Raw genomic sequence first — 19,121 nt, 5'->3', positions numbered from 1 at the left:
TTCCACGCGAAGTTTACAAGGACAAATATAGATATTTTGAAACAGTATTTATTTTTATCTACATAGATTTGGATTGAAAATGTTTCAATAGTATTCGGTAAAGAGCCCTTTTGAAAAATAGTAAAAGTATAGTAATGTTTTTTTTTTTTTTTGACAGATTAATTACCATTTGTATAACCACAGTCTCAAACTATGGTTATGGGTTTATTTTTAGTAAAACCAGGGTATATCTTCATAATTATCTTGTTATACAAATAACCAAAAATAATAACTTTAGCTTTCCTCACATGAAAATGTAGTCTGTCATGCTGCAGTGACAGAACATGCACATTTGTTAAATGAAAATATGATCTAAACATTAATACAAGCATTCATATGAAACATTCACATGTGGATGAAAATACGCAGAACAATCATTGGTATGAAGTGGCCTTTTTCTTTAAATGCTGTAAATGGCATTTCATTCTAAAAACAACAGGTACATGTTTTATTAAACATTTATTGCATATAATATAGTATTTACAGTCACATTAGAAATTATGATGTATACCACAAACAGTAATGGTACATTGCATTTTGGAGAAATTTGATCAACAACTATGGAAAAGGTTGATGGATTCAGCTTTCATGTTGAGGTTTTCTGGATATCGTCTACTATGATTTAGAGATATTCTATATACAAAATAAAGAACCTAACATAACATTCTCAGGCACACCAACACATGCACACACTCAGAAGCTTAGCGTCTGATGAGGTGGTCACGTATCTTGAAGCTGATGATGCCTAGTATCACAAGTGCAGGCAGAAAGGCGTAGAGCAGGAGGAAGTCTTGTGTGTAACGCGAGAGGGCTCCAGGATAACCCTGATCTATGATCATATCCCCACTGTCCACCAGACAGGATCCTGGCAAGCCCGCTATAGGTGCTGAGTGAGAGGAATGGTTAGTCAGAGGACATCTGTGAGGACAGCTTATGCATTATATAACATAAAATCAAAAGTAAATTCCTTGTCTATTAGTTTTGACTAATAGCCGATAAATGCCTTTGAAATGTGCACATTTCATTTGGTAAAACAGTCCAATAATATTGATGATATCAGACATGCTGTGGGTAAAGATGTAAACTAGAAACTACTGGCAACATCAATATGTCTCTCGTCAAGTTCTTAATTTAACAAGAAAGACATTAATACAGAAACTGTGCTTGTCGAGTCATGTCATGGGTTCCATTAGAAGTATGCAATAGATTGAGGAAGAAGATGATTGTTCTTACTGCAGGTGAAGTTCAAGCCATAGAACTCCGTGACGATCAGGAGCTCACAGCCGTACTTCTGGAAGGTTAGATAACTCAACCACTGGAACACCACAGGCATTTGTTTAAAACTCCTAAAAGGAGAAAACATATGAAGTTTATCGTAAAAAAAAAAAAAACTAATAAAAAAATCTAAATTTGTTTCTTCATCAGAAAGTATTTGGTGACTTTTAGCAGTACATGACTTGCTCACAAATGGATCCTCTGCATTGAATGGGTGCCTTCAGAATAAGAGTTGATAAAAACATACAAATCAAAATCCACACGACTCCAGTCCATCAATTAAGGTCTTGTGAAGTGAAAAGCGTCATGTTTGTAATAAACAAATCCATCAAGACATTTTTAACTTCAAACCGTCACTTCTGGCCAAAACACCACAAAAGTTCAAATTCTAAGACATTTGTGAAAAGAAAAAATCCATCATCCGTTGTCAAAACATATTTGTTAGAACTGTTTTGGACTGTTTGTGCTTGACTTGATATGTGCATATTTCTCTCCTGATTCATATGAGACTTCAACTGGAGAATTATTTTGGCCAGAAGCAACAGTTTTACGTTAAAAACTTCTTTATGGTTTTGTTTATTGTAAACCCGCAGCTTTTTGCTTCCCAAGACATTAACCGATGGATTAAAGCAAAATTGTAGATTATTGTGAAGTTTTTGTCAGCTGTTTGAACATTATGACGGCACCCATTTACTGCAGGGGATCAAATGGTGAGTAAGTGATGTAATGTTACACTTCTCCAAATCTATTCTGATGATGAGACAAACTCATCTACATCTTGGGTGACCTGAGAGTGAGTACATTTTCAGCTATTTTTCATTTTAGGGTGAACCATCCCTTTAATATACTGACATTGTGCATTGATTTAAAAATAGAAATACTATGTTACTGTATGTAACTGATGGAAATATTATCCAATCTATAATGCAGAACATAATGCCTTCAGTGCACACTATGGCAATGTTGAATAAATCAAAGTCATTTCTTCACCTTAGAAATCCAGATCCCACCATGATTCCAGCTATATTGAGAAGAGCGACCCCGCTGTTGACCATATTGGGGTCCTGAACAACCCCCAACAAGACCAGTGTTAAAAGTTCACCTATGATGTGAGGAACCATGACCACGGCAGAAAAACACACGAAGCGCATAGGATCTGGGTTCATGCCAACAGTCCTGAAACACCAAACCACACACAGAGAAACAGCATGAGGACAAGATTTTGAGGACATTCCCCTTTAGATCTGAACTGTAGTTACCCTGACCCGAGCTCTGATGACCTCAAGTAGCTCACACGAACACACCCACACTCACCAGTACAAGAAAGAGGTGAAGATGAACACACTGATAATACTGAAGGGCAGGATATGGATGATGTAAGCCAGAAACATCTGCCACTTTTGGTACAAGCCATCCTTACTCTCCTGGTCAGCGATGGCTCTTAAAGCAGGAACTGTTTAAAAAAATGTATATATACTGTATAATATATATAATTGAAACTGCATGAAAGTGAAAATACAGTAGCAGACATGTCTTGTGTTAACAATTATGTGTTATCACAAGTCCTCTAAGTTCAAGGTTAAGCAATAATCATGGGCATGCTGGAGCCATTTGTGAGATGTGATCTCTTATCAGCCAGGAACTGATATATAACTGACTGGAATTATTCCTCTAAACAACTGACTTAAATACGTATCTGACTTATATCGCAAATATATTATTATAGAATTTACTAATATTCTGAATTAGCTTTTTATTCATATAATTTATCATTTCATTTCATTGTATTATTTTACAAATATGTTTGCATTTTTTAGTAGTATTTTTTCTCCTTTGTCTGTTCCAATACCTGTGTCCAAAAGCACATGCCTGCAATTAGTCATATTTCATTTAAAAGAAGGAAAGTACTCAACAATGAATATGTCCTCTGGCTCCAGAGATATTTTTGAGTTATGTTAACTGTGGATGAGATACTCACATAAAGCCACTGCATTCAGCATCCCAGTATAAGGTGAAGCACCCATACATTGGTAGATGATCCCAATTCGGTCCTGCACGGCACCTTTAGTCACATCCTTATCCAGTTTCATGACAAAAAATGCAATGAAGAGGCCATAAATGAGATTCTGAGAGAGGCGCATGAGAATGCCCATCCTGTCACGAGACATATTTCGCACTGTCCGTCTGTGTGTGTGTAAGAGAAAAGGAAATGCATCAAAGGTGCTTCATGCGGTAACCTCTAAATAAATACATTTTATTTAAATGACTAAATGAACCACAGACCAAACACATTTTAAAGGTCAGGTCCGGTAGAAAAAGCTCTTTTAAGGCATATTTTCACTCTTTACAGTGTCATTTCATTAAAACTTCTGGAAATAAGGTTTAAGGATTCAAAGTCAGTGTCATGACAACAAACAAGGCAGAGGGACAAACAGCAGATGAGAACAGGCAAAGAATTGTGGGAAATGGAGTCCAGGATGGAGTGGCAATGGAGTGGAGAGCTGGTGATTGTGACAGTCAGGGTCATAGCTACAGTTTTACCTGAGGAGGACATTCAGTTTGGACATGCAGTTGGGAGACTCCTTGCTTTTGAATGGGATGATGGGTTTGTCTGCTCTCTGGCAGCTTTGCTCGATCCTTCCAAGCATGTTTTTATAGATCTCTGAGTTCTGGTAGGCTGACGTGATGTCATGCATGCGGCTGTAGGTGGCGGCTTCTCTCTCGCTGCAGCGTGTGTCCACAGAGGTCAGATCAACTATCAAATAAAAAAGGACAATTTATGATATATATATATATATATATATATATATATATATATATATTTATATACAAGCATTAAGATGGGTGTTGAGGCAACTTCAAAAGTCGTACCATAAAAATCAAAGGGGTTGCAGTAATCAGGACACTCATATCCAGAACTGCTGAAGAAATCCACCATCTCTTCAGGCTCCCCACAGAACACCAGTTCCCCTCGGCTCATGATTGCTATTCTGTTAAAGATCTGCAGATATTTATATAGCTTTCAGTCATCTGACTTTGTATCAAGTGGGCTATCACAACTCATGTTATATTTCATGCACAATTCACTGCACCTAATGTAAAATATGCTAATTTGATATCACTGTTTTCATATGCACAATAGTGAAAGTGTTTTACAAGTTAGTTTTTGACTAAAATATTTTTTAAAGTCTTTTACATCATTGTATTATTGAATTATTGTTAGGGTAATACATTACAAAAAGGACCCAATAGTTAATGCTAGTTATTGTGTTAACTAACATTAACTGACCATAAGCAATATGTTTGTTGTATGTGTAGTATTTATTGATCTGTTTGAAGTAGTGAATAAAAATAATTGTTCTTGTTACCGTTTTATAGTTTTCTTTATTTATTTTTTAAATACAGGCAAAAACCAGATAGACATGCATGCTTTATTATTATTATTATTATTATTATTAATTATTTAGCTTCTTGTTTAAAATCCTCATCATATATATATATATATATATATATATATATATATATATATATATAGCTTTTGAGTAAAGTATTTTTAAAGCCTCTTAAATAATTGTATTAAATTACTAATTACTATTGTTGCTGATTTTCTTAATTTATTTTTTTGCTTTAATTTTTTATTTATTTTTATTTATTGTTATTTTTCTAGACTATTTATTTTAAAAAGCATGTGAAAAAGATGTGAACCCACATTATTCAGTTCGTATTGAATTATTATTATTTTTCTTAATTTTTTGCTGTTATGTTGTTATTGTTGCTTTTGTGTTTTTGTCCTTTTTTTTCATCAATTTTGACAAGTAATTTTTTTTCATTATTATTATTTTATATATATATATATATATATATATATATATATATATATATATATATATATATATATATACATACACACATGTAATTTTATATGAACCAACATTTTTATCATCATCAACATTTTTGGTCCATTTCTCCAGAAGAGACTCAAGAATAAGTAAAATATGTAACCCTGGACCACAAAACCAGTCTTAGGCATCAATTTGTTTCGATATTGAGATTTATACATCATCTGAAAGCTGACTTTTTTAGGATAGGACAATATGTGGCCGAGATAAAACTATTTGAAAATCTGGATTCTGAGGGTGCAAAAAAATCAAAATATTGAGAAAATCGCCTTTAAAGTTGTCCAAATGAAGTTCTTAGCAATGCATATTACTAATCAAAAATTATGTTTTTATATATTTACAGTAGGAAATGTACAAAATATTTTAATGGAACATGATCTTTCCTCAATATCCTAATGATTTTTGGCATAAAAGTTAAATTGATAATTTTTACCCCTACAATGTTTTTTTATCTATTGTTAAAAAATATACCCCAGTGATTTAAGATAATTCTAGCATAATAGGCCTTCAGGTTACCAGCCCTGAGCATCAGCTACTGCAATGGCCATCTTTACAGTTAAGTGCTTCAGCAGAATGAGTTTTACAGGCTTCCACTGTGTCTGCTCACCCTGAAAAGTTCTGAACGGGGCTGGTGGATGGTCACTATGACGATTCGATCTCTTCTGGCCAGTTCAGCCAGCAGCACCACGATCTGATTAGCCGTCATGCTGTCCAGTCCTGTGGTCGGCTCATCCAGGAGAATCACCTCTGCCAGGACATACCGGAAACAGGAAAAACAGTAGAAGAAAGAAACCAAATGAGAAACTTTTAACAAAGCCCACTTTGTGTCCTATGAGAGAAAACTTTGAGTGTCTTCTTAATTCAAGTAATTAAAGCGATTAATTGAATTCTCCTTTGTCTAAAGTTAGAGCCAAATTAATTGGCTGATGAATTCATTTACTGGTTGATTGGAGAAGGCAGATGAAAGCCACTTATAATTGCTGGTTTGTGTTCAGTTTGGAGTGGGCTCGACTAATCCATAGTCCACGGTCCCACGAGACCCAGATAAAGGATCCAAAGGGACCCTCATAGACCTCGGCTTAATATTAATAATGTGATAACCATGTCAGCCACTTTTAATATTCTACTTCAGTCCCTTTCACTCATTTGTTCATTCCTAAATAATCCTTTGAAGGGCTTTGGGTCGCTGTGCTGGTCACTGGATTTAAATAAAATTGAGTCTCTATTACGTTCAAGCAAGGACATGAACACACACTACACTGTGTTTGTACCATAAACATAAACAAACTATTATACTGTTATGGGTTATTATTAACGAGTCTCGGGCAGGTCAGAGGGCAGCTCACTTGGGTCCTGAAGCAGCTGGCTGGCAATGGAGACCCTCCTTCTCTCTCCACCAGAAATGCCAGGGAAAATGCGGCCTCCAATCACGCTGTGAGCCACGTGTCCCAAACTCAGCTCTACCATGACTGCAGCTACCTAACATGGATCAAACAGGGATCAGCTTATTAAAATATGAATCATGTCTCCATCATAACTTCAGGAAAGTTAAGGTATCTGTAGGTATTTGAGATATCTGTCGATTAATCGATTTTTGTTGTCCATATTTCCATATCTGTGGTGATGTGACAACTATCTGTGAAGGGAACGAGCTCACCTTCTTGCGTATGGCCTTAGAAGAGTGTTTTCTCAAAGCAAGCTGAGCAGTGTATGTCAGAGTCTCCTCCACAGTCAGATAGCTCAAGAGACTGTCACTCTGAGAGAATAAAAAATCGATATAAGCATTCAAACTGTTGTTATGTGAAGTGTGCATGTATCAATGGATAGAGGACATGTGCTTTAATTTAGCCGTAAATGCATGATGGTGCACATTATCGACACTTACAACACTTCACAATTTGTAAACTTTGCTCCTAAGTTTAAATTCTTATCTGTATCTTCAGTTTAGGTATTATGTTTATCTATGCCTTTTAAGATGAGTCAGAAGGTTGTGGGGTTTGTGCGGCGTGTCTGTTTGTATCTGTAATTGTTGTGAAGTTCACGCTGCTGAAATTGGACTAGAAGCAATGATACAATAACCCTACTATTGTGCAAAAAAAAAAAAAAAAAAAAAGTTCACAGAGTTAAAGACCATTTTTAATTACTGGACTAGATATATAGCTTCTTTGCATCTAAATTAAATCTGTAAAAATGCAATAATGGCCGTCTCTCCATACTTATTTAATTTTCCAGAAGATGCACATGAATAGCTCAGAAGAATAATGTAATGAGCTCATGTGTAACGGCTAATTTCAGAGTTAACTCTACAAATGAACTTTTCTTTTGCAAACTTTACTGTATTTGTTTAAGTTTGGTTGTGGCAGACTTGACCTTTAGTGAACTAAACCATTGCTTTTCATCAATATATACTTTCTACAATTTTTACAGTCACATGTTGCCTGTGAGATTTAGATTGACATGCACATTTACAGTGCACTGTGGATGTAAATGTATTATACATTCTACTGTATAATTTTGTCCATTGTGATATTTTCTGTTAAAATCACTTAAAATCAAGGCTGGGATGGATGACTGATTCTAGGAAATTAATTTCTAAAGGGGACAGAGTTTAAGTTTGAAAACATTGTATTTTAATACTTTTTGTGACCAAACTTTTGCTAGTAGGTATAATAGGTTTTTGTAATATAATAAAATGTTTGCTTATTTGTAGATCAGTACAAATTAAAAAGCTGCACTAATCTTAAGTTGTCACATAATTTTATATTTTGATATTTATATTCTTGTTATGTTCATAGTGAAAAAACAAATAAACAAAAAAACAACTCACCTGGAGCACATAAGAGAAACAGTCTTGAAACTGCTCTGTTTTCAGCTTTCTTCCATTCACAAAAACCTCTCCAAGGAGTTTTCCAGAATTCCCGATTCGTCCTGCTATAGCATCTAACAGAGTGGTTTTGCCAGAACCTCGAGAAAGACATCAGTAAGCTTATTAAACTTTTGATATATTATCATATGCCACTTACATTTAAAGAAATTATATTTTCAACTTTATTTTTTTAACTGCAATATAAGTTGGTTTATATAGTACATTGCTTGTTCATTTGAATACTGCTTATTCAGTTCCTTAATAATGCATGTGACAAAGAATAATAGTCATCTGTGAGAACATGATTTATGAAAAAAAAAATCTGCTTGTTTTGTTAGTAGTCATGCTCTCAAACTCTAAGTAAATAGAAAAAAAAACATTCCTTACAATTTCGCCATGCACTATTACAATATTGTTGTGAAATACAAAAATGAAATCATACTGTAGCTAAATATTTAGACTGCATCACTATGGCATGCTGTGGGGTCCGATATTAAATGTGTTATAACTCATAGACACATAGTTTTTCTGCCTCACAAGTTCTTATCACACTTCCCCAGAACTCCCATTATCTGTAGTTAGTAATCTTATTAACCTTTAGATATATTGTATGACATTGACATTTAAAGAAATTATATTTTCATTTCTTACGTAATATAAGTAGCTTTATATAGTACATTTCAGTGTCTTAATAATGCATGTGTAGTGAACAACAGTAAGTACTTTTGTACTTTTACTCCAATAAAACTGAAGAGAACGTCATCCAAAAACAGAGTGGTCTTTTCTGAACCTTGAGAAAGACATCAGCAAGCTTATTAACCTTTTGATATGATATCATATAATATGACACTGACATTTAAAGAAATAACATGTAATCCGCTTTACATAATAAATTCCCTTATTCATTACAGTTTTATAGTCACTGAGACAATAATGTAGTTTTTATTTATATGTTGAATCAGTTTTCATCTTTATATTTTAATTTTACCATAGTTAAAGTTTTACTAGTTTCACTGCGTTTTTGTCATTGTTTGTAGTTTCTGTTATGTCTATATAGTTTTTGTTTATTTTCATTTCAGTTTTAGTTTTAGTTATTTTAGTAAATCGAGTTAAATTAAATTAAAAGGAGAAAAGTTGCATTGGCAAATAGTTAAAATAAAATGTTCATATATATATATATATATATATATATATATATATATATATATATATATATATATATATATATATATATATATATATATATATATTCTATGTCAGTGGTAAAAGTAAAAATATTATTTTTTTTTTACTTCTTTAAAATTGTTTTAATTTTAGACTGAGTTAACTATAATAACCATGGCTCATTTTATTGCTCACTCCTTATTCATTTCAGTGTCATAATACAATAGTGGAAAGATCTGTGAGAAAATACATTATAATCATTTTTATTCATTATTTCATTTTATTAATCATTTAATATTAGTTCACTTGTTTGCATGCTTAAATTATCAGTAACTTAGACTGTTATTTTAGTATCCTGAAGTTTAATGTTTTAATTATAGTATAATAAGTTTTGGTAATATAACAAAATGTATTAGAAGATGAATATTAAATGTCGGCACTCTTATTGATTAGTGCTGGCTGGAATTATTGCTAAATCAGATCAGATTTAATGTGCTTAATTCTTCAATACTTTTCTACTTTTACTCAAGTAAAATTAACTCTCTGTCTGAAAAGAATGAAGTGGTCCCTCCTGAACCTTGACAAAGATTTGTTGATCATTAGGTTACCCTTTTGATATACAACATTGACATTTAAAGAAATTATATTTTCAGGATTACATAATGTAAGTTGCTTTACATATTACATTGCTTTGTTCATTCTTATGCTGCGTATACATTTTTTACAGACTTAATAATGAATGTACAGTGAACAACAATGGAAAGATCTGTGAGAATATGATTTTTTAAATAGCCTATTTTTACTGCTTCTTTTGTAGGTGGTCAAGCTCTCAAAAATAAACAGAAAAAAATCTCCCCATTCACTATTCCAATATATCATTGTGAAATACACAAATTAACTCATACTGTAGCTAAATATTTAGACTGCATCACTATGGCATGCTGTGGGGTCCGATATTAAATGTGTTATAACTCATAGTCACATAGTTTTTCTGCCTCACAAGTTCTTATCACACTTCCCCAGAACTCCCATCATCTGTAGTTAGTAATCTTATTAACCTTTAGATATATCGTATGACATTGACATTTAAAGAAATTATATTTTCATTTCTTATGTAATGTAAGCTGCTTTATATAATACATTGCCTTGTTCATTCTGATGCTTACTGCTTATTAATTTCAGTGTCTTAATAATGCATGTGTAGTGAACAACAGTAAGTACTTTTGTACTTTTACTCCAATAAAACTGAAGAGAACGTCATCCAAAAACAGAGTGGTCTTTTCTGAACCTTGAGAAAGACATCAGCAAGCTTATTAACCTTTTGATATGATATCATATAATATGACACTGACATTTAAAGAAATTATATTTTCAGCCTTACGTAATGTAATCCGCTTTACATAATAAATTCCCTTATTCATTACAGTGTTATAGTCACTGAGACAATGTAGTTTTTAATTTATATGTTGAATCAGTTAAAGTTTTGCTAATTTCACAGTGTTTTTGTCATTGTTTGTAGTTTCTGTTATGTATATATAGTTTTTATTCATTTTTATTTCAGTTTTAGTTTTAGTTATTTTAGTAAATTGAGTTAAATTAAATTAAAATGAGAAATGTTGCATTGGCAAATAGTTAAAATAAAATGTTTATATATATATATATATATATATATATATATATATATATATATACATATATATATATATATATATATATATATATATATATATATTCTATGTCAGTGGTAAAAGTAACATTTTTTATTTTTTTACTTCTTTAAAATTGTTTTAATTTTAGTCTGAGTTAACTATAATAACCATGGCTCATTTTATTGCTCACTGCTTATTAATTTCAGTGTCATAACAATACAATAGTGGAAAGATCTGTGAGAAAATACTTTATAATCATTTTTATTCATTATTTCATTTTATTAATCATTTAATTTTATTTCACTTGTTTGCACACTTAAATTATCAGTAACTTAGACTGTTATTTTAGTATCCTGAAGTTTAATGTTTTAATTATAGTATAATAAGTTTTGGTAATATAACAAAATGTATTAGAAGATGAATATTAAATGTCGGCACTCTTATTGATTAGTGCTGGCTGGAATTATTGCTAAATCAGATCAGATTTAATGTGCTTAATTCTTCAATACTTTTCTACTTTTACTCAAGTAAAATTTACTCTCTGTCCGAAAAGAATGAAGTGGTCCCTCCTGAACCTTGAGAAAGATTTATTGATCATTAGGTTACCCTTTTGATATACAACATTGACATTTAAAGAAATTTTTTACAGTCTTAATAATGAATGTACAGTGAACAACAATGGAAAGATCTGTGAGAATATGATTTTTTAAATAGCCTATTTTTACTGCTTCTTTTGTAGGTGGTCAAGCTCTCAAAAATAAACAGAAAAAAATCTCCCCATTCACTATTCCAATATATCATTGTGAAATACACAAATGAACTCATACTGTAGCTAAATATTTAGACTGCATCACTATGGCATGCTGTGGGGTCCGATATTAAATGTGTTATAACTCATAGTCACATAGTTTTTCTGCCTCACAAGTTCTTATCACACTTCCCCAGAACTCCCATCATCTGTAGTTAGTAATCTTATTAACCTTTAGATATATCGTATGACATTGACATTTAAAGAAATTATATTTTCATTTCTTACGTAATGTAAGTTGCTTTATATAATACATTGCCTTGTTCATTCTGATGCTTACTGCTTATTAATTTCAGTGTCTTAATAATGCATGTGTAGTGAACAACAGTAAGTACTTTTGTACTTTTACTCCAATAAAACTGAAGAGAACGTCATCCAAAAACAGAGTGGTCTTTTCTGAACCTTGAGAAAGACATCATCAAGCTTATTAACCTTTTGATATGATATCATATAATATGACACTGACATTTAAAGAAATTACATGTAATCCGCTTTACATAATAAATTCCCTTATTCACTACAGTTTTATAGTCACTGAGACAATAATGTAGTTTTTATTTATATGTTGAATCAGTTTTCATCTTTATATTTTAATTTTACCATAGTTAAAGTTTTACTAGTTTCACTGTGTTTTTGTCATTGTTTGTAGTTTCTGTTATGTCTATATAGTTTTTGTTTATTTTTATTTCAGTTTTAGTTTTAGTTATTTTAGTAAATCGAGTTAAATTAAATTAAAAGGAGAAAAGTTGCATTGGCAAATAGTTAAAATAAAATGTTCATATATATATATATGTATATATATATATATATATATATATATATGTATATATATATATATATATATATATATATATATATATATATATATATATATATATATATATATATATATATATATATATATATATTCTATGTCAGTGGTAAAAGTAAAAATATTTTTTTTTTTTACTTCTTTAAAATTGTTTTAATTTTAGACTGAGTTAACTATAATAACCATGGCTCATTTTATTGCTCACTCCTTATTCATTTCAGTGTCATAATACAATAGTGGAAAGATCTGTGAGAAAATACATTATAATCATTTTTATTCATTATTTCATTTTATTAATCATTTAATTTTAGTTCACTTGTTTGCATGCTTAAATTATCAGTAACTTAGACTGTTATTTTAGTAGCCTGAAGTTTAATGTTTTAATTATAGTATAATAAGTTTTGGTAATATAACAAAATGTATTAGAAGATGAATATTAAATGTCGGCACTCTTATTGATTAGTGCTGGCTGGAATTATTGCTAAATCAGATCAGATTTAATGTGCTTAATTCTTCAATACTTTTCTACTTTTACTCAAGTAAAATTAACTCTCTGTCTGAAAAGAATGAAGTGGTCCCTCCTGAACCTTGAGAAAGATTTATTGATCATTAGGTTACCCTTTTGATATACAACATTGACATTTAAAGAAATTATATTTTCAGGATTACATAATGTAAATTGCTTTACATATTACATTGCTTTGTTCATTCTTATGCTGCGTATACATTTTTTACAGACTTAATAATGAATGTACAGTGAACAACAATGGAAAGATCTGTGAGAATATGATTTTTTAAATAGCCTATTTTTACTGCTTCTTTTGTAGGTGGTCAAGCTCTCAAAAATAAACAGAAAAAAATCTCCCCATTCACTATTCCAATATATCATTGTGAAATACACAAATGAACTCATACTGTAGCTAAATATTTAGACTGCATCACTATGGCATGCTGTGGGTGTCACACCTGGACTCATTTAATGTGTTTTTGCCCGTGACCCAGTTTCTGTCTTTCCGTGTTTTGGTTTGATTAGTTCCCAGGTGTGTCTATTCTCTTCCTCATGTGTGTTAATTTAGTGATTCCATCCACCTGTGTTTCCCCATTATCCGCTGTACATAAGCCTTGTCCTTTCAGTTCTGTTTTGTTGGGTCTCCTCACTTCATTTGCTACTAACGTGTGCCTACCTCTGTGCTCCATGTTGGATATCTCCTGTGTTGGATATGATAAAAGCCTTATTTCGTTTATCCTCGGCTCCGTGTTCCTTCAGGCAGCGAAAACCGTGACAGAAGACCCGACCATAAAAAAGAAAGTTTAAAACTGCGTCTTTCCCTCCGTTTTGCTTTCGTTTTTTCTCAGTCTTTTTGTTTTGTAGTGTTTGATGGATCCCCTCTCTAGCCCCGGATTCCTCCTCCTCATGCTGGAGCAGGAAGGACGCTCTCTCGAGGACCACACCAGACGGTTTCTGCTATTAGCTAATGCCACCAGCTACCCGGACGACGCGCTCTGCACCTTCTACAACACCAGCCTGAACTCCAAGTGCAGAGCGTTGTCGCCCGAAGATGGTCCTCGGGAGGATTTCGCCGCATACGTGGAGTGGACTCTGGCGAGAAATGGTTCACCTCTCACCGTCTGCCCCATAGAGGACCTCGCCAGCCCCACTCCCGACCCAGAGACCAGCCAGCCACCATCACGCCGCAAGGACCCAGAGCCCACCGCAGCCGCAGAGCCCGAGCCACCCACTGACAGGGAACAGGATCTCGAGAGCGCGACTGACCAGGTGTGTGAGCCGGCAACACCGTGCATCGTGGGAGTCCTCGTGGAGATCGAGGGCGTGGAGGAAAGCCCTGCCCACACTCCTGCGACTGAGGGTGAGCTGTATGCAGTCTCTGAAGATCATATGGAGCAAGTTCTGGATCTGATGGACTGGTCTATGGAGGTAAACCCTAATTTTCCTGTTTCCCCGCTGGTTCCGTCCAGCCCTGATTCCCCTGTATACCCTCTCAGTCTCCCACTCCTACCTCCTCCAGTCATTTCCTCTGCTCCATTTCCGCTGGTTCCGCCCAGCCCTGAGTTTTCTGTTTCTCCGCTGGTTCCGCCCAGCCCTGAGTTTTCTGTTTCTCCGCTGGTTCCGCCCAGCCCTGAGTTTTCTGTTTCTCCGCTGGTTCCGCCCAGCCCTGAGTGTCCTGTATCTCCGCTGGTTCCGCCCAGCCCTGAGTTTCCTGTATCTCCGCTGGTTCCGCCCAGCCCTGAATCTTCTGTGTCTCCGCTGGTTCCGCCCAGCTCTGAATCTTCTGTGTCTCCGCTGGTTCCGCCCAGCCCTGAATCTTCTGTGTCTCCGCTGGTTCCGCCCAGCCCTGAATCTTCTGTCTCTCCGCTGGTTCCGCCCAGCCCTGAATCTTCTGTGTGTCCGCTGGTTCCGCCCAGCTCTGAATCTTCTGTATCTCCTGTGTTCCCTCCCGGCCTCCCTCTCCCACCTCCTCCAGGACCTGCTGGTCCCTCTGCTCCACTTTCGCTGGTTCCGTCCAGTCCTGATCCTCCTGTCCTTCCTCCCATCCTTCTCCTCTCTCCTCCTCCTAGACCAGCCAGTTCCTCGCCATCCCTGCTGGTGCCAGTCAGTCCCGCAGCTCACCCTCAGTCCGCGCCATCGGGGTGCGATGGTTCGCCGCTGGACTGCCAGTCTCCAGCTCCGCCTTGGCACGTTAAGGCCCTGTCTCCGCCTCCAGCCTCCGAGCCCTGGACTCCTCCTCGGTCCTTCGACCCAGCGGCTCCGCCTTGGCTCTTAGCTCCCTCGTCTCCACCGTGGCCTGTCATCCCACCTGCTCCACCGGGCTCCCTCGTCCCTCCGGCTCCACCTTGGTCAGTCTTTGACCATCCGCCGCCTCGGGACTCCACTCCTCTGGTTCCACCTCGTCACTCCATCCCTCCGGCTCTGTCAGGCTCCTCCTTCCCTCCGGTTCCACCTCCATCCCCGGTCACTCCGGCTCCACAGCGGTCTGCCAGGACCCCGCCTCCACCTTGGTAGCCTGAGCCTTCAGCTCCACCTAGGCCCTCCGGATCCTCGTCGTCACCCTGGCTCTGCGGCTGTGCTGCTCCATCTTGGGCTTCTCACCCACCGGTGCAGTCTCCGCCTGTCGGCCCCCTGGTGTCGTCGACCCTTCCTTCACCATGGCTCCTCCCGCCGTCGACTCCACCTTGGATCTCCGTCCTGGCTGGTCTCTGGTGGACCATCTGGCTCCTCCTGCTCCTGTCTCCTCCCTGGCTCCTCCCTCCGTCGTCTCCTCCCTGGCTCCTTCCTCCGTGGTCCCTGTTTGCTGGCCCCCTCCTGGGAGTCCGTCCTCCACCGGAACCTCCTCCCAAGTTCCCACCCACGCCTCCCTCGGTTGTTTCTACGGTGCGAGGACGCACCTACCGGGAGGGGGAGTACTGTCACACCTGGACTCATTTAATGTGTTTTTGCCCGTGACCCAGTTTCTGTCTTTCCGTGTTTTGGTTTGATTAGTTCCCAGGTGTGTCTATTCTCTTCCTCATGTGTGTTAATTTAGTGATTCCATCCACCTGTGTTTCCCCATTATCCGCTGTACATAAGCCTTGTCCTTTCAGTTCTGTTTTGTCGGGTCTCCTCACTTCATTTGCTACTAACGTGTGCCTACCTCTGTGCTCCATGTTGGATATCTCCTGTGTTGGATATGATAAAAGCCTTATTTCGTTTATCCTCGGCTCCGTGTTCCTTCAGGCAGCGAAAACCGTGACAGTGGGGTCCGATATTAAATGTGTTATAACTCATAGTCACATAGTTTTTCTGCCTCACAAGTTCTTATCACACTTCCCCAGAACTCCCATCATCTGTAGTTAGTAATCTTATTAACCTTTAGATATATCGTATGACATTGACATTTAAAGAAATTATATTTTCATTTCTTACGTAATGTAAGTTGCTTTATATAATACATTGCCTTGTTCATTCTGATGCTTACTGCTTATTAATTTCAGTGTCTTAATAATGCATGTGTAGTGAACAACAGTAAGTACTTTTGTACTTTTACTCCAATAAAACTGAAGAGAACGTCATCCAAAAACAGAGTGGTCTTTTCTGAACCTTGAGAAAGACATCAGCAAGCTTATTAACCTTTTGATATGATATCATATAATATGACACTGACATTTAAAGAAATGATATTTTCAGCCTTACGTAATGTAATCCGCTTTACATAATAAATTCCCTTATTCATTACAGTGTTATAGTCACTGAGACAATGTAGTTTTTAATTTATATGTTGAATCAGTTAAAGTTTTGCTAATTTCACAGTGTTTTTGTCATTGTTTGTAGTTTCTGTTATGTATATATAGTTTTTATTCATTTTTATTTCAGTTTTAGTTTTATTTATTTTAGTAAATTGAGTTAAATTAAATTAAAATGAGAAATGTTGCATTGGCAAATAGTTAAAATAAAATGTTTATATATATATATATATATATATATTCTATGTCAGTGGTAAAAGTAAAATTGTTTATTTTTTTACTTCTTTAAAATTGTTTTAATTTTAGTCTGAGTTAACTATAATAACCATGGCTCATTTTATTGCTCACTGCTTATTAATTTCAGTGTCATAACAATACAATAGTGGAAAGATCTGTGAGAAAATACTTTATAATCATTTTTATTCATTATTTCATTTTATTAATCATTTAATTTTAGTTCACTTGTTTGCATGCTTAAATTATCAGTAACTTAGACTGTTATTTTAGTATCCTGAAGTTTAATGTTTTAATTATAGTATAATAAGTTTTGGTAATATAACAAAATGTATTAGAAGATGAATATTAAATGTCGGCACTCTTATTGATTAGTGCTGGCTGGAATTATTGCTAAATCAGATCAGATTTAATGTGCTTAATTTTTCAATACTTTTCTACTTTTACTCAAGTAAAATTTACTCTCTGTCCGAAAAGAATGAAGTGGTCCCTCCTGAACCTTGAGAAAGATTTATTGATCATTAGGTTACCCTTTTGATATACAACATTGACATTTAAAGAAATTTTTTACAGTCTTAATAATGAATGTACAGTGAACAACAATGGAAAGATCTGTGAGAATATGCTTTTTTAAATAGCCTATTTTTACTGCTTCTTTTGTAGGTGGTCAAGCTCTCAAAAATAAACAGAAAAAAATCTCCCCATTCACTATTCCAATATATCATTGTGAAATACACAAATGAACTCATACTGTAGCTAAATATTTAGACTGCATCACTATGGCATGCTGTGGGGTCCGATATTAAATGTGTTATAACTCATATAATAATAGTTATTCTGCCTTTTGAGTCACTTACCTGAATTCCCCAGAATTCCCATTATCTGCCCACTGTCCACATGAAATGACACTTGATTCAATATTTGTCTTGTCCATTTTTTTCTGAAAGATGAAAGGTCCCACCAGGGTCCTACATGTTCACTGTAACACACACAAGCAAACAAGAAATGTATATGAAATGGCCACAAGAAGAGGTTTTCAGTTTGCCAGTAGTTTGTTTGAAACTTCAATGAAATAACAAAGATTAATAAAAAAAAAAATTATAACCCAACAATTATTGCCAAAGATAAAGTCAGCTGATGAGAAAATGTCAGATTGCTTATGGAATTTGAAAATGTATTCGCTGATTGTTTCATGTCAATTGCATATTTAAGGATTATAATATGCTGATAACTTTGATAAATCTGGCCTTTGATTTGCTAGATTTTTTTTATATATATATATATATATATATATATATATATATATATATATATATATATATATATATATATATATATATAGCAATTCAGCCAATAAAAGCATTTTTATACATTCTGTTCAGATTAATACATTTTAATTTTCTAAATTGTGATCTTTTCAAAGTTTCAAGTTGTACTGGAGGGGTCCAAAAAGGCTGTTTTAAAACTAAATTTAACTGCATGTCAAGTTGTATATTAAAAGTATGTGCATTAGAAAACTAAACAAAATATTGACATTTGTGCTGAAGTACAACAGCTGTCTGGTCATATACATGTATCAGGTGCAGTTGTCTGTTAGCAGAATAAACCCAAGAAGCCCATGAGCACATTTAGAGTGTGCTGGAAATAAAAATAAATAAATAAATATATGTGTTTGAAGAGAGTGTCAGTTAATTAAAACCTTAATGGTTTACCAATAACCATGTGCTAAATTTTTCATAACTGTCACAGACTGTGAATTAAGACAATCATCCATTTCACTGCTTTCATGTCATGTCAATGTTGTATTCTCACCTCACAGTATAGGACACATTTTTGACGCTCAGGCTGCACGACGAACCGACGTAATCCGGCTTTGGTTGGGACGTTCCCGTCTCTGACACCTGCTTGAAAGTTCCATTTAACCCATTATTCTGGAAAACTTCCTGTAATGAATATGAATGTGACTGACTCATTGTCTCTCATCGATGGTCAAACAAACTGTAATATTCTGAGTGTGATAGATCCTCGTCTTCAGCTGTTTAAACACTACGGCTCATATTGCACCGATGAGGCTGGAACCATAAACCCTGACTCTTATCAGTGGAACTTTGCTCCATTTGCTATAAAGAGTGGCTTC

General features: G+C 35.0%; 1 protein-coding gene across 1 annotated transcript; it reads right to left on the bottom strand.

Moving 5' to 3' along the window:
- Positions 1 to 98: 98 nt before the first annotated feature.
- Positions 99 to 19,063, bottom strand: abcg5 (ATP-binding cassette, sub-family G (WHITE), member 5). The gene is made up of 13 exons (XM_026278670.1): positions 18,797 to 19,063; positions 17,842 to 17,963; positions 8,041 to 8,177; positions 6,871 to 6,969; positions 6,560 to 6,692; positions 5,821 to 5,960; positions 4,186 to 4,315; positions 3,856 to 4,069; positions 3,293 to 3,498; positions 2,629 to 2,767; positions 2,305 to 2,490; positions 1,273 to 1,385; positions 99 to 925 (listed from the first exon to the last, which is right to left on the bottom strand). Exons 1-13 carry the CDS (start codon positions 18,955 to 18,957, stop codon positions 741 to 743), a joined length of 1,965 nt encoding a protein of 654 aa, XP_026134455.1. The 5' UTR covers positions 18,958 to 19,063; the 3' UTR covers positions 99 to 740.
- Between the last annotated feature and the right edge of the window lie 58 nt (positions 19,064 to 19,121).

Source organism: Carassius auratus, chromosome 13, assembly GCF_003368295.1.
Source record: "Carassius auratus strain Wakin chromosome 13, ASM336829v1, whole genome shotgun sequence".
Classification (NCBI taxonomy): domain Eukaryota; kingdom Metazoa; phylum Chordata; class Actinopteri; order Cypriniformes; family Cyprinidae; genus Carassius; species Carassius auratus.
This window is presented reverse-complemented; position numbering and strand designations above follow the sequence as displayed.

Coding starts and splice junctions, on each gene's coding strand:
- abcg5 (XM_026278670.1), bottom strand. CDS start 18,957: ATGAGTCAGTCACATTCATATTCATTACAGGAAGTTTTCCAGAATAAT. Junction 4,316..5,820: donor CCCGTTCAGAACTTTTCAGG/GTGAGCAGACAC, acceptor AAATATCTGCAG/ATCTTTAACAGAATAGCAAT. Junction 2,491..2,628: donor TTCACCTCTTTCTTGTACTG/GTGAGTGTGGGT, acceptor TTGGTGTTTCAG/GACTGTTGGCATGAACCCAG.